This window comes from Panthera uncia, chromosome D1 (assembly GCF_023721935.1).
Source record: "Panthera uncia isolate 11264 chromosome D1, Puncia_PCG_1.0, whole genome shotgun sequence".
NCBI lineage: Eukaryota > Metazoa > Chordata > Mammalia > Carnivora > Felidae > Panthera > Panthera uncia.
This window is the reverse complement of record NC_064808.1, coordinates 96,897,528-96,919,620: the sequence shown is the minus strand read 5'-3', so window position 1 is coordinate 96,919,620 and position 22,093 is coordinate 96,897,528. Positions and strand designations below refer to the sequence as shown.

The 22,093-nt window shown below is 43.5% G+C and overlaps 1 protein-coding gene across 5 annotated transcripts in view; it reads right to left on the bottom strand.

Annotated features, from left to right (window-relative positions):
* SIK3 (SIK family kinase 3) overlaps nucleotides 1-13,418 on the bottom strand; it is a 217,436-nt gene extending 204,018 nt beyond the window's left edge. For all 5 annotated transcript variants that reach the window (XM_049621030.1, XM_049621050.1, XM_049621039.1 and 2 more), the window contains exon 1: nucleotides 13,104-13,418. In XM_049621030.1, the coding sequence (XP_049476987.1) occupies nucleotides 13,104-13,376 (273 nt within the window). In that variant the 5' untranslated portion in view covers nucleotides 13,377-13,418. The remainder of the gene's footprint in view (nucleotides 1-13,103) is intronic.
* Between the last annotated feature and the right edge of the window lie 8,675 nt (nucleotides 13,419-22,093).

The following is a 22,093-nucleotide window of genomic DNA, read 5'->3' as shown; positions in this document are numbered from 1 at the left end:
CAAATCGGCAATCAGTGCATGAAAAGATGCTCAACACCAACAGTCATTAGGAAAATGCAAATCAAAACCACAATGAAATACCACTTCATATCCACTAGGATGGCCGGATTAAAAGTTCTGGTGAGGATACAGAAAAACTGCAACCCTCACTGATTCCTGGTGGGAATGTAGAACGGGAACAGCCATTTTGGAAAACAGTTTGGCAATTCCTCAAAAAGTTACACGTGGAGCTACATGATCGGGCAATTTCACCCTTGAGTGTATACACCCGAGAGAAATAAAAACATCTGTCCACACGAAAACTTGTATGTGAGTGTTCATAACAGCGTTGCTCACAACAGGCAAAGAGTAGAAACAATGCAAATGCCCATCAGTTCATGAACGGATAAACCAAGAGCAGTCTAGCCGTGCAGAAAACTATTATTTGGCCATAAAAAGTCATGAAATTCTGAATTCTGACATGCATCTCTGCCAACACATATATGAACCTTGAAGACACTATGCTAAGTGAAAGAAGCCAGACACAAGAGGCCGTATTTTGTATGATTCTATTTCTATGAAATGTCCAGAAGACACAAATCTAGAAAACTGATTAGTGGTTGCTTAGGGCTGGGGGAAGGAGGCTGAGGAAACGGGTAATGACTGCTAACTGGTATATGCCATTTTTTTTAAGGGGAATGAAAATGTTCTAAAATTGTGCTGATGGCTGCACAACTCTGTGAGTATACTAAAAACACTGAATTGAGTGAATTGTATAGCATGTGAATTATATCTCAGTAAAGCTCTTAAAATATATATATACAAAAAAAACAAAACAAAACTGGAAGCTCCATGAGGTTAAGTGATTTGGCCAAAGAAAATTGCTAGCTATTAAAAATTAAATCTGCCAACATGTGCCTGGACTTCCACACTAATGCTCAATTCATTGCTAAAGACTGCCTCAGGCAATTTTGATGGGCTAATAAGGTTCCCCAAAGAGCTGAAAAAGCAGAAAACACAAGTACTAGCATAAGAAAAGGAAGAGAAATTTAGGTAACACAACTGAAATATGGTTTTAAAATTGTATGTAACTTCAAGATGGAGTCCTGACCTAAAAAAAAAATCTAGCCCCCCCCCCCCGATATAAGACGTTGTGACTCAGTATAACAGTACCCCTTTTACTAAGAGCTCAATTAGATCAGGGCACTGGATGCAGCTGCTGACTGAAAAGGAAGAAGAAAAATGAGATCAGAAGAGGCAGCAGGCTGAAATCACTGGCCACCCTTCTGCATGTGTCCAAGGGGCCTACGAACGACACGCTTCAAACTAGTTACTTTATTCTCAAGGGATGTAAAACCCTTTAAGGAGATCCGAAAGAACCACGCTCAAATTCGATTATGTACCAGAACTACTCTATACGGATAAAATATTTAGGTCTAATATATGAACGTGGTGTCTCTGCAGCTGACTTACACACAGAGATCATTGCTGGAATACAACTGTCCCATTTGACTAGAATAACAATATCACTGTTGATGTAGAAATGGAAAGTAAGCCAAGAACATGCAATCACTAAAAACATTATTTTGAGGATTTGGAAAAATGAGCTACTAAAAAAAACTCATCTATTGTCCGAACGCTGCTTTATGCAACATTCTAATGAACATTTTGACAGAAGGAAGGACAACAGCAGGCAGGAAGCAGAAAGAAAGAAGAAATCCTGCAGGTGCCCATCTAATCCAAATAAGAAACACACATCTCTGCTCCTGCCTTTCACAATAAAAACAATTCTGTTTCTTGTGGCATAGGAACCAAGATTTCTCTTGCCAGGAACAGAAAACAACTTACTACATGAAAATGTCAACTTGTTCCATGGAACACCACACTGGCAGTGAACACATATAAACCTTTTAAACTAGAGAGTCTGGCTGTTTCCTCACCAAAATTTTAACGTCGCTGGCCCATGATCAAATTCAATTCAGTTCACGCAAACTCTAACAGAAGTGGACAAAAATACCACCCTGAAGTATACGCTTTAAATAAAAGATTCTATAAAATATCTTGTCCCCAAATTGCTAACAACCTCCCCTTATTTATAATTTTATGTTAGTGCAGAAGCTCTCTTAACCCACCTCCACTCAACCAACCTGCCCCAATAACCAATGCTTCCCCTTCACTCTGGGAAGCCACTGGTACCCCAGCATGCAAACTGGCCCCAATGAATAGCCACTCTAACTCTCCATCTTTCTGCTTCCACCCATTGAGATGCATGCTTACCAAGAGTTGTTTCTTCCCCCAAACCTATTTATACCAGGTGCTCTTGTTACTAGTCATGTGAAATCAGGGAGGAAAGAAAGGCATGTTTCTATGAAAACTAAGTTGAATGCTTAAAGAGACTTGGTAAAGTCAAATTAGATGTAGATGAAACAGATGTAAAAGACTGGCGGGGGGAGGGAATCATAAAACTCAAGAGGGATCCTGTGCTCATACTGCTTCACAAATGCCTTTCAATTCATGCTCTGCTTTAAAAAAGCAAAACAAACTGGAAATCAAAGATGATAAACTCTGGGTATGTTTAACGCAAACAAGATGAAGGAACTCCAATCAAGACATCAACACACCAAGAAAGGCCTTGGCCCTACATCAAAAGATTAGCTAGTGAATGTGTTTCTTAAATTGCGAAGAGAAAGAGAAGGAGAGGAAACCTATAGAGTAAAACAAACAAATTAAAAACAAAAACAAAAACTTAAGGGGCATCAATTACAATGTATGGACCTCATGGAGACCCTGATTCAAACAAATAACTGGTTAAAAAAAAAAGAAAAAAAAATATGTATATGTGACAACCAGGGAAATCTTAACACTAACTTGATATTTAATGACACTAAGGAATTACTGTTGTTTTAGGTAGGATAATGGTCTTGAGGTTATATTTTTTGAAAAAGAATCCTCGTTTACAGATACATGCCAATATTTACAGATAAAATTATAGGATTCTATAATCTGTTTCAAAATAAACTAGAAAGAATTGGGAAGGGGTACAGATGAAAGATTGGCCATGAAGTGGTAACAGCATAAGCTGGGTGATGAGTCCACGGGGGTTCATTATACTAGTCTCTCGACTTTTGTTTATGTTTGAAATTTTCCAGAATAAACACTTTTAAAAAGATTAGTGAATGTCTATATATATCTTAAATTAAAATACTAAAATTACAGAGGCCACTGGGTGGCTCAGTCGGTTAAGCGTCCGACTCTTGATTTTGGCTCAGGTCACGATCTCACAGTTTGTGGGATTGGGCCCCACGGTGGGCTCCACACCAGTGCAGAGCCTGCTTGGAATTCTCTCTCTCCCTCTCTCTGTCCCTCCCCCACTTGCACTCTCTCTCTCATCATAAGTAAATAAACATTAAAAACAAGATAAAGGAAGAAGGCCTCCTCATACATGCTGCGGAGGCTAAGCCTGGCACAACCTTTCGCGAAAGCAATGTGGCAACACAGGTATCAAGCGTCCTGAAAACACGTGTATCCTCTGACCCAGTCATTTCACTTCCAACAATGTATCCTGAGCAAAAAATCTGAAATGCATCAGACTCGTGGGCAAAAAGGGGCATCACAGCAAATTTGGTAGCGAAAAACTGGGAAGGACCTTCAATTATGAAAAAAATTTCAAAAAATGACAGTAGTCTGATAATGGAAAAGTATACACGCATTAAAATTGATGTTTACAGTTTCCAATGATGAGAAAAGGAATAAAATAGTACAGAAATATGATCCCAATTACATATCTTAAAATATGAATGACTACTGCCTCTAGGTGACAGGATTAGGGTGATCTTTTTCCCTTTGCTTCTTTATAATTTCCTGAGTTTTCCCCCCAGATGTCTTCCATGGATACAAATTACTTTTATAATGGGGGGGGGGAACAGGGCCAAGTGATAGAAGAAAGCCCAGTAATAATAATAAGCAATTGGGCTGAAGTAAGAGAATCTATGCTTAACACCTCTTCCTCCCCTATCAGGTTTAGGCTGTAAGCACTGAATTGCTCCTTTAACTTCACCTACAGTCTACCCTGACCAGAATAAAATTTATCCTCTTGTCTTCCCAGTACCGGGAGCTGCTACTTTTTGGATACAGATGACACAACAAATACTAGTTGAATTAGTCCATTAAAGGAAAGGGCCATTAAAAGTAACCCATTCAAGTTAAAAGCCAGTGACAGAAAAGTTTTGTTTTGTTTTTAAATCAGATCACTTAGGATAAAAAAGAAACTATTAAAGAAGAACAACAAATACTTGAAAGTTATGTCAGAAAGTGCTAACGGCCCAAGACAGTTTGGTGAGTCTGCTCTGAGGCAGAAGAGAAAACAAGGCCCTGGCTGACTATACTACACTGAATGCACTACCATGGAGCCTTCTCAAGGAAATAACCCATTGGGAGCCTGCATATAAAAGAACGTTCCCTTTAAAGTAAGGGACTGGAACTTAAATTGCAGGATTTATTTTAGATATACTAATAATGAAAGTTTGAGATATGCCAAAAATAATTACTTGCCCAGAAAGCTTGTGAAATCTCCTCACTCAGATATTTGTGAAGAAAAAAAAAAAAAAAAAAAAATAGACAATTACTTTCCTTTAACATCTTAACTGGAGATGGGAGATTTCAGTAGTAAAATTCTAAGATGTACTCTAAAAAGTGTTATGAGTATAAAACAAACTCAGCTTCCATTTTTTTAATCCTGATACCCATTCACTACATGAGTATTTACGGGCATTGCAGGAGACACTGAGAATATAGCAACAAACAGATTAAAATCCCTTCCCTCGTGAGCTTGCATGATCACACTGTGCCTCCTAACATGCTTTAAAAGTTAGATATTTTCTTTTTTTTTAAGTAAATTTATTTTTAGAAATTTCGAGCATGTCACAAACAGCATCCAGCATTTGGACTGATACAGAGAAGTGCTTAATGAAGATTTCTGAAACAAGACTAAAAAACTGTGTGGCTGAGTACTGGGGTGGCAGGCAGACTTAACTTCATCATATATAAATTTGTACTTTTTGAATTTTGTGCCATGTATCATCCATTCCTGGTTTTTGACAATTAATTTTTCAAAAGTTCGCAGGATGGATGGACGGATGGAAGGAAAAATTTGTTCCCAAAAAAATTCAGTCTCAACAAATGTGATTAGCTGGGGCACCTGGGTGGCTCAGTAAGTTAAGCATCCGACTCTTAATTTCGGCCCAGGTCATGATCTCAAGGTCCATGAGTTTGAAGCCTGCATGGGATTTTCTCTCTCTCTCTCTCTCTCTGCCCCTCCCCAGCTCAGTCCAGCTCTGTCTCAAAGTAAATAAAGTAAAAAAAAAAAAAAAAAAAAGAAATGTGATTAGCCAACCTCGATTTTCACATCCAATTCTTCTGTAGGGAGCAATAAGTTAGGCACACTGCTGGCAAATAAAGCTGAAATACTAGAGCTGAAACTAAGCAGAAATTTGAAAATTTCTCAGAACTTCCTAATCAGAACCTAAATATAGTTTAAGATAAGAACCAAAAGTATCCAAGTGAGTGAGCACAGCCCACACGGACAAGCTTAAACAGGCAATGGGTATATTTCTCCCTCCTTTTCAGTTTCTAGGAAATGAAGCTGAGTATTCATAATCTGATTCCTACCTTTCTGACAAACCAAATTCTCACATGAAATACATAGCAGCCAGAGACTTCTTGTCTTCAACGGATCACACACCTCATAAACAGAAGTATATTCCTAAATGTAATTTCACCATAGCTCATCCAACAGTTTGGTAGTAGCTGAAGGAATTTTATTCTGAACGTATCCAAAACAAGCCCTTTCAAGCTAATTCATCCAAGACTGCTGAGGCTTCTCAAAGACATTGCCTGGGTCAGTTATTTAACAATTATTTATTACATTAAGACAAAAGTGCATGATGTATATCATTTTCATTCTCTGGATGTTATCGGTCTGAGACAGGATAACTGTTCTATGCCAAAAGGGACCAAGGTACTCACTATTAGAGAGGTCAGGGACTCATTTGATGCTTGAGGTGATTCACCTACGGAACAGGCGTAGCTTGTGGACCAGAGAGTAGAACCACGTAAGAGGAGCCCTAGATAACTGGTTCTCTTGGCCCTCACCTGTGTCATCAAGGGTATGTATCTTGGTGACCAGTTCTCTTACTGAGTTAAAGGATGGCACCATGCCCTAGAAATTGGTAGTGATCTGGTAAGGAAGGAGTCCATCTCAGAAAGGCACTTTCAAAAACAGACCAGACCAGACCAGACCAGACCAACAGAGCAGAAGTATAATTACTCATATTCCCTCGTAGTAAGCTAGATATAGTGGTGAAAGAAAACTATATAAGGCAGACTGTGTTTATGGTCATTGCCTTTTCTGTGTTCACTGCTTTCCTTTTTTACTTCCTTAGTATTTGGAAAGGGTTTTTGGGGGGTTTTTTGTTTTGGTTTGGTTTTTCTGAAAGGCTTTTTTGATGCCTCAGTCAAGTCAAGGGGACACCAAGTGGTATCTCAGTAGGATTCAAAGGCAAAGCAATGGTCCCATGGAGGACTACTGGTGCATGGCAGAAGTCACAGAGTGAAATAATGCCAAAGGACAGATGAAATACAGTGTTGGTATACTTACCCTTCCTCCCTACTCGGAAATTTTTCCTCTTATCATGGTATCTCATTTTGGAGTTTTTTGTACTAGAAATGATAAATGTCTTAGACTTTAGTTAGTAGGTACATCTTATTTCCTTAATAAAAGATCAAGAGGGCAAAGACAATGTTTTCTATGACTGGGTGAATCAGGGTAGAGTTAACTAGGAATAGGGATGCCTGGATTCTAATTCCAACTTCACCATTAACTAGCTGTCAGATTCTGGGCAAATGGTGCGGTGGGGGGATAGAAGATACCACAGAAAGACAAGATTCTAATAGATAATTGGTCTGAACTAGTTTAATAGTCCCTAAAAGCCTAAGATTCTAAATTTCATGCTGTCTACCTTTCTAGACTCTGGAAAAGAAAGAGTTGAAACATGTCTAAGATTTTGTGTGTGTGCCACCCCCCCCCCCCAAATCAGCAAGTATTGTTGGCTGATTATGTTTACTTTATATGCAAAATGTATGTCATTCTCTTATAGGTGTAAAAGAATGTAAGCTGTTAAAACTGAACGCTGCCCCCATCTGAAGAAATGCATTAGAAAAAGCATTTTTACCCTTAACCATAAAATAACCAGCATGGATTTTTAAAATCATTAATCAGATGATACCAGAGCTCTACTTTGCTATCCTCTGATGCCAATCCCATTTCATATCCAATTCCATAAAACGGCCACCCTCCTCCTTGTTCACTAGGCTCTAGTCACCACGACCTTGGGTCTAATCTTTGGATAAACCAAGTTCATTTCCATCCTAAGACTGTTGCCCTTGCCATTCCTTCTGCACTGAAAATTCTGTCTCCTAAACCTTCCTAGGCTGGCTTTTTCTCGTCATTCAGGTGTCAGCTCAAATATCATCACCTTGGAAAAGGCCTTCCTTGAGAACACCTGAGGCAGCACAATTTTCCTCATTGTATTCATCACTGTATGAAGTTGTGTGTGTGTTTCCATCTTTCTTGTCTGTTTCCTTGCATTAGAAAGTAAGCTTCAAGAAGGCAAGGGGCTTTTTCTCTTTCTTGTTATTGGTGTACTCAAGAGCCTAGGATAGAACCTGACCCCACATTCGGATTCAGCAATCACGTGTCAAGTGAATGGATGGATAAGGCAAAGGCTCCATCCCTGGGCAAAGATGTTTTTGACGTTTTTTAGAATTATAGAGGTTCTGGTGAGCAGAGAGCATTTCTTCTTCTCTTCAAAGCATCCATTTTGTTCTCTCTTATGCCGTGAACTAGAAAACATTCGCCAGATTGATGCTTGGAAAATGAAAACAGCACTTCTGGCACAGAAATAACTAGTCTGGGCACCTCTGGCTTGAGCCAGATCTATGACTTTCTAGGGAGCTGGCACCAAAGTCAGAATGTTAAAATAAACAGCTTTGATGTTGAAAGTGGAATACTGGTATTTTGACTCTGGAGAAACCAGTCCAAATCAATCTTAGCTCTTCACAAAATTTCAACAAAGTCAGTAACCCCATCACAACTGCATCAAAATGAAGTCAGTCATCTTTCAACAGTCATTTTTAGATTATCTAAAGATGGAACTACCCTCCTCAAAGGTATCTAATGCAACCTCGCTTTCATTTCCTTTTTGATACAATTCTCTTTTCTATTTACCAATGAGTCTTGCTTTCGGCCATCTAATGAGTGTAAGCATCATCTACTCTGCTTCATTACACTCCTCCTTAGAAGTGAAAATAATACCACTTCCCACTCTGAGTTGCTCTTTTCATGGAAATGAGTTTGCACTAAACCACACAGCACACAGATGTGTCACGGCTGTTCAACATTTGGAATGGGGTCATGGGGCAAAATGTTTTCTCTGTGTAATATCTAAAGTGAAGAATCCTGACCTTGGTCTTCTAAGTAGCACCCTCTGCACCCAAATGCAAATGCATCCTTCAGCTTGCAGGAATACTTCTTCATACCCTCCACCAAATTTAAGTGAATCTCTGGGAGGAAAGTATACTCAAAGAAACTCTGTTCCATCACCAATGTAACCAGGAGTCGTTACACAAACACACTGAAAATCCGGGGCGGCCCAAAGCAAAAGCCAGTGTCAGTTTTCGGCAGACAAGTCTCACAATTGCTTTAAAAGAAAAAAAGTTTAGGGGCGCCCGGCTGGCTCAAGTCAGTGGAGTGTGCGACTCTTGATCTCGGGGTTGTGAGTTCAAGCCCCACAGTGGGCATAGAGATTAGTTTAAAAAAATGGAAACTAATGGAAAATCGTGTTTTAAAATGTCAATCTCATGAAATTAGCCCACAGTCCACAGGAGCTCAACCCCGGTATCACAAAGTGGCATCTGAAATAACAGCAACCTAACTGTTTTGCCCTGAAAGCATATCATGAAGGTGGCATCTACCTGCACGAACAGGATGTGCATTCATGAACTGTTCCAAATGGGTAAAAGGCAGAAGAGGAGGGGCTATGCCCCACGCATCTCTGTTACCGCAGCTGCCGATGACAGTTCCCGTATCCCTACTGCGTGCCAGGCATATTCCAGTAGCATCCCCTATCTTATCTTATTTAATCTCCACAGCACCCCAACCCGTGAGGCACGTACTACCATCATCTCATCTTTACAGGTGAGCAAATCCAAGCACAGAGAGGTTACACAATTTACCCAAGATCATGCAGCCACTAAGCAGAAGAGGATCCAAGCCCAGGCAGCCTTATCCAAAGCCCAACCTCTTAACTACAATCCAGTAACAAGCAAGTGATACACATTTGCTGAAAGGACATTTTGTAAGTATTTGACCAATGACTTTTATAGTCACATATACATTTTTAAAACGCACACAACACAGATCTACACTTTGTCCCCACTCATCCAACGAGTGAAGGTATAATCAGGCACCGGGAACAGCCTATAAGCAAATTGGAAGCAGAGAATCTTTTTTTAATGTCTTTAATACTTTACAGTGTCCTATCAAAAGAAGAGAGCCAGAGAATCTCAGACCAAGCCTTCAACAAGAGAAAAAAAAAAAAAAATGTCTTTCTCCAAAAGAAAACTAAAAAGAAGATAGGACAAAGACAGCCAGGGTGAGCTGCTGACCAAAGTATGTCACAGATGAACGTTCTCTCCTGGTAAGTGCACCGCAGTGATGCCCCAAGCACCGCAGTGCTAACAGTACTCGGTCTGAGCTCACCACTGCTGGGCTGCATAAGTCACCCACAACATAACAGGAAAACATCTCCTTTTCTCTACTGATTTTATTCAGCCCGGGGCCCTACTCCAGGAGGTTTGAGAGTTAACAGAACCTGGGAAAGAGCCAGCTTTACCACTTATTGTTGCGTGGAGGGCAGCTTAGTCAACAAATGAAGTTTACTTTTTAGCCTCTTAGTCCTTGGAATGGGCAGTGTGTGGAAGAAAAAATAGATCATAAATACTTCCCTGAAGTTCAGAAAGCATGTATGACCTACCCTCCTTCAACCAACACAGATACCTTCTGAATTACCAGAGTCTAATTGTTCAAGATGGTTTTATGTAAAACCCAGACCATCCAGTGGCTTACAGGGGGAAAAGGAGAAAGAAAAAAAAAAAATCATGCACCTCTAAAAGATGAAAAAAGAAAATTATAGATTCTAGAAAGACATGAAAAAAAAATAGCTCTCTTGGGCTCCAAGTGACCTTACTGCAGGAGTAAGATAAACGCTGCAGTGCACGGGGAGAGAAAAATCTGTTTCTCTGAGTTACTGAAACAGCAGCTCCTGCATTTACCAGTACCTAGGCACCTTCCTCGCCATTATATAACCAAATCATGGCCTTACTAGGCCATCGCACTGTATGTCAACAGCTGTTAGGCACATCTAAGCTGTCAGCATTTAAGAATCCCTTCCAGAGTGGATTCAGATAACCATGGAGCAGGCCAAAATATGCTCATCGCTCACCCAGAGCACATGACAACTCCTTGTGAATTAAGCTTCACTCACTTCGTCAGAGTAATTTAAGCAGCAAAAGATAGGGCGCTTGTAACTGTAACTAGGAAATTGCACACTGCTACAGAAACACAAATGAGTGCTGGTGTGGTCCCCTCACACATGCAACTCATTGTCCGAGCCAATTCAGCCTCATTCAGGATTTCGAATATTTCCATACATAGGAATTACATAACTGCATACCACAAATGATCAAAGATGAAAACCGACATAAACAGTGACACCCATTTATAAACAAGCTAATGTTTAAGATGCTGCAGTCCTAAAGGATACCAAGGCCTCAGAGAAAAACCAAGAAACACACACACACAGGAAAATTAGAAAGCGAGCAGATCAGCCATAATTAGCCACTGGCTTTGCTGACTACTGAAGACAGAAACGTCTCTTTTATACATAAAGCCAAGAATCAACTGTTTGCAATTACGTTTACAAAAACATACAACCCTGTCTGTCGCAGACTATTTTATCAATATTTTGGTGTATCCAAGGGCTGGAGGACACAAAATTCTTTAAATCACAGATACCATAAACCAGGCAACCAATTAAATTCATGGAGTCCATCCCCTAGAGGTCAGAGCGAAATAATCACAGGACCTCAATGTGATTACTGAGAAGAGAGGGGAAAGGGAGAAAAATAAAATCAAAAAAGGAAATCCTGAAACAAGGAACAAAGCTCTGGAACGACTAGGGCTGTTTATAAACACAACTTTGGCTTAGCCAACAGTCAACAGAACTGTAAACACCTGGGGGGGGAGAGGGGGCTGGACAGAGATGCACCCAAGCTTGGCTGAGTCTAGTCCCCCTCAGGATCTGACAGGGACATCAGAGAACCCTGGACTTTGGTACCTCATTCAGCTCAGACCTACAGACTTGAGGCCCTCTGATAAAAACTGACAAAAAAGCTGAAGGGGGCCCCCCAGAGGAAGTGAAACTGACCAATCAATTTTCCACAGCCACCTACCCTGCCACCCTGGTTTTAAAAAAAAAAAAAAAGGCCCCCTGCAGGCTTTGACAGAAAGGAGGGAAAAAGGAACTTCAGGGTGTAAGCGAGCAGGAGAGAAGGCCTAGATGAGCTACTGGCTTCTGAAAACAAGCAATTGCCATAAAAGCAACAACAACGTAGGTGATGATAAGCAGGGGCTAGGCTGAGAAGGTGAGGAATTGATGTGGCTTTGGTAGGAAGCAGCAGCAGCTGTAAGGGTTCTTCATTAGCCCGGGGTTGAGGGGAAACACAAAGTGCAGTTTTAAATATAATGAATGACTACACTGAAAGTATTCATTCAAGTGAGAGGTTGAGCAAAGAAAGAAATCTGGAGTACAAATGGGCTTTGTGGGTCCTATCAAAACCCAAAGATTTCTCCTGATGACTTCGATTCCAGTATTTCCAATGAAGAAAGCTACCGGAAAGAAAGTGCTACCCGTTTCCTCAAAAAAAAAAAAAAAAAGAAAAGAAAAGAAAAATCTTCTATGTCAAACTGTGTATGTATACTTGTATGGCTTCCTAATTGACCTTGGCCAATTTCATTACTACAGCTCCACAAATCCCTTGAGAACCAAAGGGCCCAGTGGAATCCTCCAGGGTCTGGGTTTCTCATACACCTCCTCAGTCGCCCACCAGGCTTTCCCCCCCCCACCACTGAGAGCCCACCCTGGGCTCTATAAAGCCCATGATTCCAGACCCTCCAGCAACTAAAAATAACCAGCAACCCAGTTCTCCCAAATTGTTTAACCCCTGATTACCTAGTGCCAACCATGAACCTGGGGCGCCCTGGGCCTCTGTTCCCTGAGCCCCTTCCTGCGGAAAAGCAAAGTAATTTTTTTCCTCCTTATTTCCCCATTTTCTTCATCGCCTCCTCGGATAATGTGGTCTGTCCTCGGGCTCCCATTGCTACCAACCCATCAGTCTCAGACGATCAAACGCCGATTGGCATCTGTCATAAGGTCTCAGGTCCCTCGTATCTCCCAGCACCCTGCACCCACCACACACCCCTAGTCCATGTCCTTGTCCCCCTCCTAACTCCCCCGGCTGCCAGTTTACCCTCGTCTTCCCCCCATCCTCCTGTCCCCATTTCCTCCCCCCCCCCCCCCCGCCCTCATTCCCTTAGGATTTCCTAATTGCTGCTTCCAGAGTCGTCTCAGCTCACAGTCTCTGGCTCCGTGAGAGTTCCAAACCTCTTCCTTCCAATCGCCCCTTCCACTACCCTCCGCAAAGCCCTGGGCACCCCCTCCCCATCCCCGGCTTCTCGGTCCCCAGGGTCTCCGCGCTCAAGTCTCCTCCCCCCCCCCCCCCCCCCCCCCCCCCCCCCGGGGGGTCCCCCCTCTCGGCCCGCCCCCTCCTCACTCCCCTCCGCGTCCGTCTCCCCGATCCCCAACGCTCCCCGCCACCACCCCGAGCCCCGCTCCCCGCGCCGACCCCTCAGCTTCCCTGTCGCGGGGTCGCTCCTGCCCCCGCCACTCTCGGACCCACGGTCCCGGGCCGCGCAGCCCCGCAGCCGCCCGCTCCCGCCGCGCCACTACCTTGGCCTTGGTGACGAGGTGCGTGGCCCGCTTGACCACAGCGAAGTTGCCCTTGCCGATGGTGCGGTCGATCTCGTAGTAGCCGATGCGGGCAGGCACCGGCCCGCGGGAGGCCGGGGCTGGGGGACGCGGCGGGCCAGCCGCCGGGGGCACGGCAGCTGGGGCGGCCGGGGGCCCCGGGGCGGGCGGAGGCAGCAGGCGGCCCGCCGGCCCGGCTCCCCCCGCTGCGGCCCCGGCAGCCCCGCCAGCTCCGCTCGCCGCCGCCGCCGCCATCTTGTTGTGCAGTGAAACCTCCCGGGCCCGCGGGGAGCCGGCGGGGAGGGGGGGGCGGGGGGAGAGGGGGCAGGGGGGCGGGAAAAAGAGGGGGGGCCTGACGGACGTCACCCGGGGAGGCGGGGCGCCCGCGCCGCCGGGGCCCGGCGCCATGGCAACCGCGCGTCACGTGCCGACGCGCGTCACTGCCCGCAGCCATGGCAACCGTGACCTCACCGGCGAGCTCGACCTTCCCGCGTGGGCCCCGCTCCTCTGGCGCTGGCTCCCGGGTGCCCCCCTCCGGGGATGAGCCAGTGGGCACCGCGAGCGCGCCCGCCGGTTCCTAGCCGCCGCCGCCGCCGCAGCGCTCGGGAGCCCGGGCCCGAGGCCAGCCCCCGGTCGCCCCTGGAACGGCTGACCTGACCCCTGCTCTGACCTTTGTCCCAGTTCAGCACTCACCCGGCGTCCCTTAAAACAAAATATTTCCTCATCACCAAAAATACCGGCCTTGTCCCACTTTAGCCCTTGAGGCCACAAAGGCAGGAATAGCTACAGCACCGAAGAAACTGTAACCAAGCTGGGAGCGAGGCAGGGGAATTCTGCAGTAAAATTCCTTCTGCTAACGAAACCCACCTCGTCTAATTGTCACCCAGTAGAGGGGAATGGGGAAACGAGGATTTGTGTGTTCAAGGGTGGAGAAACCAGCCCAAACATGCATTCCAGTCACTGAGTGGGTGAGGGCCAGAGAAGCTACGTCATTTTCCTTCCTCCCACCCCGTCTCTGAACAATTCTATAGCTAGATGACTGTCCCGATGCCTGCGTCCTATTTCTGTCACTTGTATAACCCTGATGGAGCAGAGGCGCACGTTGGCCAGTGAGCCACATCATGGGTAACGACAAAACCGTCTGTTGGGCAAAATAAATAAGTAAATAGTAAAATAAAAATTCCATCCTTCCAGTGACTCTCCAAGGACATTAAAGGTGATCAAATTTATAATTCCGGCAATAAATCTCATATTCTTTTTTCTTCCTCCCTCTGTTATCTGGCATTCCACATCCTCCAAGGTGCCTCACTCGCTCCCAGGTTTCCGTTCCTTCTTGGTCCCAGTGCTTTTATTAAGTAGATTAACTTAACTGCTTTAGGTGGGGATGGGAGGGATAGGCTTCTGGGCCATGGAAAACAAGATGGTCTTTGGCAGGCTTGGCGGTGGCGGAGGGGGGGGCGGGGGAGGGGGGGGAGACAAGACTGAACACTCCAAAGTTAAATGTGTTCCTTCAGTGCGGTCCTGATCTAGCCACTTCTGTGTCTCTCTATGTGGCAGAACTGTGTCATCAGGTCACTGCATGCACAATATTGAACACAGACACCCAGGGCACCCTGAATGTGTGAGAAGGAGAGCACATATTTGCTCTCTCTGACCAGTAGATGTTTACTAGCACTATGGTTCCCCGTCTGATCGTGAATAATGGCTGGGATGGGATGGGACAGAGAGGTCATCCCACAATGGTCTTGCACCAGTTCCCTGGTTCCAAATTGCCAACACCATTAACAGTAATTGGTTCCCTGATTAGCACATAAGGATAAGGATGGAGTGGTCCTCAGTTTCTTGCCCTAGTTAAGCCCTTTCCTGGGTTGAGCTCATTCAGTCGCAGATAAATGATGGAGTGTGGCCAGCCTCTCTTACCTCTTCAGGACCTCACTCAGCAGCCTCTATAAGGGGCTATACATTAACTTCAGTGCTGGGTCCCAGAGTCGAAGTTTCACCATCTCTCTGGGGAGGGGGGGTTGCAACAGAAACCTTAGCAAGCTGGTAAGCAAGGGGAAAAGGAGCTCTGATTCTGGAGGCTGCAGGAGCAGCACCGAAACCATGCTCACTAATGTCCTTACAGCCTCTTCTCCACTCATAGACATCATTGTAATATCAAGCACCACAACTTCTGGTGATCTCTGGAGGGTGTCAAAAACCAGAAGCCACTGAGGAAAAACTAGCAAGGGGAGCACGGGTCTAATTTCCGAAGAGAAAAAGGCAGATCGTGCTTGTCCCTAATCATGACCATAATGCGTATGCTGTGTGTTAGATCTTTTATGCTCCCTGCCTATATGGATGGAAGCCAGTAGATGGTGTGTGTCCTGTTGAGACTTGGACAAAGCCTGGCTAGAAAGCTCCCTGAAGAATCCTCTTTGATGAGAAGAACATGGAAAATTGGGGAGGGCAGTGAACAACAAAAATCATCAGAAACAAGGAAAACTGTTTAGACATATGCATTTAATAAGGATTTGTTGAGTACCAAGACTGAGGTAGGTTTGGGGAGAAAATCACAGTCAATAATAACAATTTGTCAGACGCTACGCTAAGCAGTTTACGTAAGTGAACTCACCTAACCCAAAACAACCTTATGGAACAGATTATATTACTATCCCCATTTTGCAAATAGGGGAAGTGAGGCACTGTGAGATTAAGGGAATTGGCCATGGCCACAGAACGAGAAAGTGGTAGAACTAGAACTCACACCCAGGCAGTGTACCTTTGGAACCTGAGTTCTTCCCCGACTGGATTACAAGCCCTGTCAAGGTAGGAGCTGGTAAGAAAAATGGTTTCTCCAGAAACCCAAGGTGACTGAGCTCAGCAGAGACCCAGGGAAGAGGACTTGAGTTCTTGAGAGCACGAGAGAGCTGGCACCAAAGTATATCAACAAACAGCACACTACCAAACTGGCTGAAGTCTCCAGGATGGCTTCACTTGTAAGTAGCCCCACAAAGAGCCTTACTATTTATTACGTGCTTCTGCTGACTTTAGAAAACAGGTAGGTAGGTGTGTTCCTACCCTGCTGTCAACTCAGAGGAGTGGCCTGGGGGCTGAGTTCTCAGAGCCCCCTGCAGTCCGGCTAGGAGGACGAGACCTAGCCCCCACCTAGCTCCCAGTCAGCCTCCATAACCGACTCACTCTTTTCTAGAAAAGCAAAGATAGATGAAGAGATGAAAATGAGACATTTCCTACCTTAATGTCATTGTGTCTTGTTTCTAGAATTTGGAAAGGGCAAACCAAGGCGTTCCTGATGGATACGAGAGGCCCTTAGACACTTCTAGAAATGATGTGAAAGTTCTGAGCTAAGGTCTGACCAGCAAGTGATAGAAGCAGTAGGAGGCAATACATTAACTCTTTTACGATTTTAAAGGCTCTCTTAGCCTGTCTGCAGGGCAGTTTACCAGCAACCTGAGAGAAAACTATAGCCTCACAACATAGCTCCACAGATTCTCAGAGCCGTCGGGGCCTTGAAGATAGTCCAACCCTCACTTTATGTTGGCCCAACTTATTAGTGCTCTGGCAAAAAAAAAAAAAAAAAAAAAAAAGCCAACATTATATGAACATTCAGTTGACACAGAGGCATTATTCAGAAATTTCATACGTTGGAACGCCTGGGTGGGTCAGTCAGTTAAGCATCCGACTTCGGCTCAGGTCATGACCTTGCAGTCCCTGAGTTCAAGCCCCGCGTCGGGCTCTGTGCTGACAACTCAGAGCCTGGAGCCTGCTTCGGATTCTGTGTCCCCCCTCTCTCTCTGCCCCTCCCCTGCTTGTGTGCTTGCTCTCTCTCTCTCCCCAAAATAAATAAACTTTAAAAGTTCATAAAATTCATTGTAAGTAACTTAAAAAAAATTTTGTATGTCAAAGGCAATATCGTATTTACATGTCCCATATTCCCAAACGAGGGAATTATCAGCCAGTTATAAGTTCCGCCATCACGTAGAAATCAGGGCACTGTTTGATCACATTGTCCAAACACTCAGCATGCCCTGGTTCTTGGGATGAGCTGAATGTGCGCCTTCTCTTCACGAGGACTGTGTGTTCTGCGTTACCACCTCGCCAGGAGCCCGTTGCCTTTCCCCCTCCTATCCCAGATCAACCTAGTTGTGTCCAAATGCTCCCCCTGGGTGTCTAGAAACAGGTGTAGGCAGCCAAAGTAAGAACATAGTCTCCTCCTATAAAGCATCTTGGGGAGGGGGCTTAAGAGAAGGTAAATAAGCTTTTTAATAAGGATTTAAACTAAGGATTTTCTGTTCAGCTTGCTCATAGTATTCTTCTTAACAGGGCCATTCAAGCTACGACCCCAAACTTAAAAACATTATCCTTATTACTTTCCATATGTTCTAGGATATGGTTTAAGCATTTTTAGATTAATTACCCTTTAGATCATCCAAAAGATCTTTAGGATGATTTTTTTTTTTTTTTTTAAGATTTTCTGCACTCTTAGATGTGACTGTATCTATCATCTTTTAGGATCAGTGTTTTCCATGGGTAGATACACCTTTGGTTTTATATGGAAAAATACATTTGCTACAGAAGAAAATCCACTCAGAACAACTTTTTTTCACAAAAGGTTCTGCTCCTTAAGGAAAAGTACACTTAGTTACCCTGTGATCAACTCCTTAATATTTATACCAATTAAAGTTTTTTTCTTGGCTTCTTTCTCCTAAATGAAAACAGTGGTACTGAACAAATATTAATTAAAATTTTGGTATGTTTGGGTCCTTTACTTTCTCTTATAAATAAGTGTACCTAAAATTCTGAGAATTCACAATATTTCACAGAAAATAAAGGTGCACTCCAAAGGTGTACCTCTAACAGAAGCTCTTTATTTCACTGGCTCTAAAACTCCAGAACCATCTTTCCCCTCTTTCCTTCATCTTCACATCTCTCCTGATGAAACAGCCATCTTCCCTGCCTCACCTGCCTTGGGAATTGCCTCTGAATTTTAAGCGCTCACCTTCAAACAGCCTTGCACGTTCGGAAGACAGTATAGGGACTCTGCCTTTACAGCGGCTTTCTTACCTTAAGATTGGGGTTTGCTTAGATTTGCTACCAGCCTCTCCAGCTGTTGGCTAAGACAAATTTATGCAGTTGGGATTGACTCCTGTACGTAGCCGACCTACCTTTGTTTGCCTCATTTCCACCACAATTTTGCTCAGTTAAACTAGAAGATCCATCTCGCCCCTCTGAGGCGAAAAGGAGCCCTCTCCCTTGTCTGCAGAGACACCTGCTGGTCAAAGTTCTAAACTGCAGGAGGCCTAGCTGCACTCCTTTTTCCATTCTGTCAAGGCCCTCTAGTCCTTTCTGTTTATTATTTTTTTTAATAATTTATTTATTTTTAAATTTACATCCAAGTTAGTTAGCACATAGTGCAACAGTGATTTCAGGAGTAGATTCCTTAATTCCACTTACCCGTTTAGCCCATCCCCCCTCCCACAACCCCTCCAGCAACCCTCTGTTTGTTCTCCATTTCTGTTTAAACTCCAGGCAGTTGGAAACCACAAACCCACATCAGGAGCCAGAAAGCTGGAATCCAAATGGAAGCCGGCTCCAGGAAACTGGATGTCTGTATGGCTAAACAGAAAGCACGGTTGAGCTGAAGTTACAGCCATACTTTGGACTTAGGTAACAGTCTGCGGCCGTGGCTTTGTGCCACCCAAGGATGTCTCCGTTTATCCCCAGAGTTCTCGCGGCATTTTAAAAAGAATTATTAAGGATGAAATTAATTGCCACTTACTTTTATTAAAAAAAGTAATTTCCTCCTGTTAGCACATTTAAAGGGCAGCCCGGCGCATAAGCAAAAAGAGCAAGGGTTTGACAGTTAGGCCTAGACTTTGTAGTGGGCTTTTCCATTTACGAGGCCCTCTCTGAGCCTCGGTTTCTTTTTCTGGAAAATCACTCCTACCTCATGGGCTTGTGAGGAGAATTGGCTGTTATAAAGACGTACAGGGGCTTATATTAAAGTCTGGCACACAGTACACACTCAAGTATTAATTTCTTTCCTCTAAAAGCATGTAAACAAGGACATGTCACTCAAGTCACCTTGAAAAGATGAGGAATGATGGAGAATACGATTAGGGCTGTGAAAATGAATTCACTTCAGAGTCAGAGGGGGAAAACGATACTTGTAACTGTTTTAGTTTGGTTTACTAAACACGTATCTCTCAGTCTTTGGAAGTTGGATGGATTTGGGTTCATGATACAAACATAGATGTCCAGTAAAATCCCTCCTGCTCTCATAACCTCATAAAGTAGTTATTCCCCCCACTTACAGATGGTCAGGTTCTTTGACCCATCTGATGACTGACTCACACAGCCAGGAAGCAGCGACTCTGAGAAGCAAATCCAGGCTTTCGATCTCCAAAGCTTGTTGTCTTTCTGAACTTTACAGTACACCAGTGTCTGTGGTCTGTTAAAAAAGATAATAATACCAGTGTTTTTTCTTTCTTCTAAAATTTATTTAAAGTAGATGTGTAAGGAAAATACTAAAATATTTCTATCGCTGCTATGCCACAATCTGCTTAAGAAATTGTGTGCATTCCCAGGGTGCCTGGGTGGCTCAGACAGTTTAGCGTCAGACTTTGGCTCAGGTCATGATCTCACAGTTCGTGTATTTGAGCCCCGCGTCGGGCTCTGTGCTGACAGTTCAGGGCCTGGAGCCTGCTTGGGGTTCTGTGTCTCCCTCTCTGTCCCTCCCCTGCTGGCACTCTATCTCTCCGTCTCTCTGTCTCTGTCTCTCTCTCTCTCAAAACTAAATAAAAACATTTAAATTTTAAAAATTCATTTAAAATCATAAATGTAAAACATTACGAATTATGTTCATGCCATTGTTTTTATTTTCTGCAATAATCTACTTTTTAGAAACTCCAAATACCCATGTGTGATTTTTAAGCCTATTTTTCCAAATAAAGTTTAAATGCCCTAATTTATTTTTACTCTTAATGAAGATTATTACACTGAGTTCAAAAATAAGGTAAAAATTGGGGCAGGATATGACGAGGTATTAGGGTTTGAGCTCTGAGAGTCCTAGCCCCAACTCCAAACTCCAAGTTGAGCCACATTCACATTCGTATAAAAGCTGATTGTGGAAACCAAAGCAGGTGTCAAATACTCTCCCCTTCCATTTCATGCAAGCTCTAATAGGAGCTTTGATTTCTCTAGAGATTTTTTTTTCCTGTGACTTCCAAGCATCAAATATTTATGGATTCATTGGTAAAGTTCAGACTCTCAGAGCAGCATCCTCGGATGCCTTTACAACCTGGTCCCAACCTCTTTTTTCAGCTTTTGAAATGTCAAGTATTTTCCCACTCTATTCTTCCCCACCCAGAACCACTACAGGCTCCCTTACGATCAAAACGCATTCTTCATTTTCTCCTTAACCTCTGCTCCTGCTTATTTATTCCAAGAGTTTGGAATACTCTTGAAGCTCACCCAACTGCTATTTGAAATTCTACTACTCCCTTTAAGCACAGCTCAGCTCTGCATCTTCACAGTCCTTGTAAAAACCAGTCACAGTTTTTGTCTGGGTCTCCCGAGCATTTTGTCTATTCAGGGCACAGGCTTCGGAGCCAGATGGACTGGGTTCAAACAATGACTTCACAACTTACTAGCTGGGTGGTCTTTAAAAAATTAATGAGCGTCTCTGGGCCTCAGTTCTTCAACTGTAAAATAGGGATAATAATAACACCTATTTCATAGGAGTGTCTGGAAGTTGAAGAAATTACTACATATAAAGTACTAACGGGGCACCTGGGTGGCTCAGTCGGTTGAGCCTCTGACTTCGTCAGGTCATGATCTCAGGGTTTGCTATCAGCCTGTCATGCAGAACCTGCTTTAGATCCTTGGTCGCCCTCTTGCTGTCCCTCCCCCGCTTATGCTCTCCCAAAAATAAAGAGATATTAAAAATAAATAAACTACTAACGATAGTGCCTGGCACATAATTGGTGCTCTAGAAATGATTGTTAAAATTATTATTATGATTATAAATCCATTGTAGCATGCTTAGCAGTCTAACTTATGTTATATTACATTTATGGCTCTCTGTCTAATTAGATGGTAATCCCCAAATAGGCAGGAGCCACATCTGTTTAATTCATTACCCCACATCCAACACTTAACATTGTGCCTGGGACATAGCAAATATTACTTAAATAAATGAATGTCTTCTCATTAAATTGTGATTTCCTTCACACCAATTCAATGGGGGAAATAATAGTCTTTTCAACAAATGGTACTAGGACACGGGATATCCACATGCAAAAGAATAAAGCTGGGTTCCTACCTCACACCGTACACAAAAATTAAATCAAAATGGACTATAGGCCTGTATGTAAAAGCTAAAACAGGGCGCCTGGGTGGCTCAGTCGGTTGGGCATCCGACTTCAGCTCAGGTCATGATCTCGCGGTCTGTGAGTTCGAGCCCCGCGTCGGGCTCTGTGCTGACAACTCAGAGCCCGGAGCCTGCTTCAGATCCTGTGTCTCCCTCTCTCTCTGCCCCTCCCCTGCTCATGCTCTGTCTCTATCTCAAAAAAAAAAAATAAAAACATTAAAACAAAAATTTTTAAGCTAAAACTATAAAACTCAGAAGAAAATACATGAGCAAATCTTCATGACTTTGGGTTGGGCAATGGTTTTGTAGCTACAATACCAAAAGCACAACAGATCAAATTAATAATAAATAAATGGGACCACATCAAAATTAAGAGTATAAATAATAAATAGTTTTATGCTGCAAATGGTACCATCAAGAAAGTAAAAATCATGTATCTGATAAGGATCTGTATCCAATTTGTAACAAATGGACACTCCAGTTATAGGAAGGCAAAGGATCTGAACCGATATTTCATCAAAGAAGGTGTACAAATGGCCAGTTAACTCATGAAAATATCCTCAACACCATTAGTCATTAAGGAAATGCAAATCAAAACCAC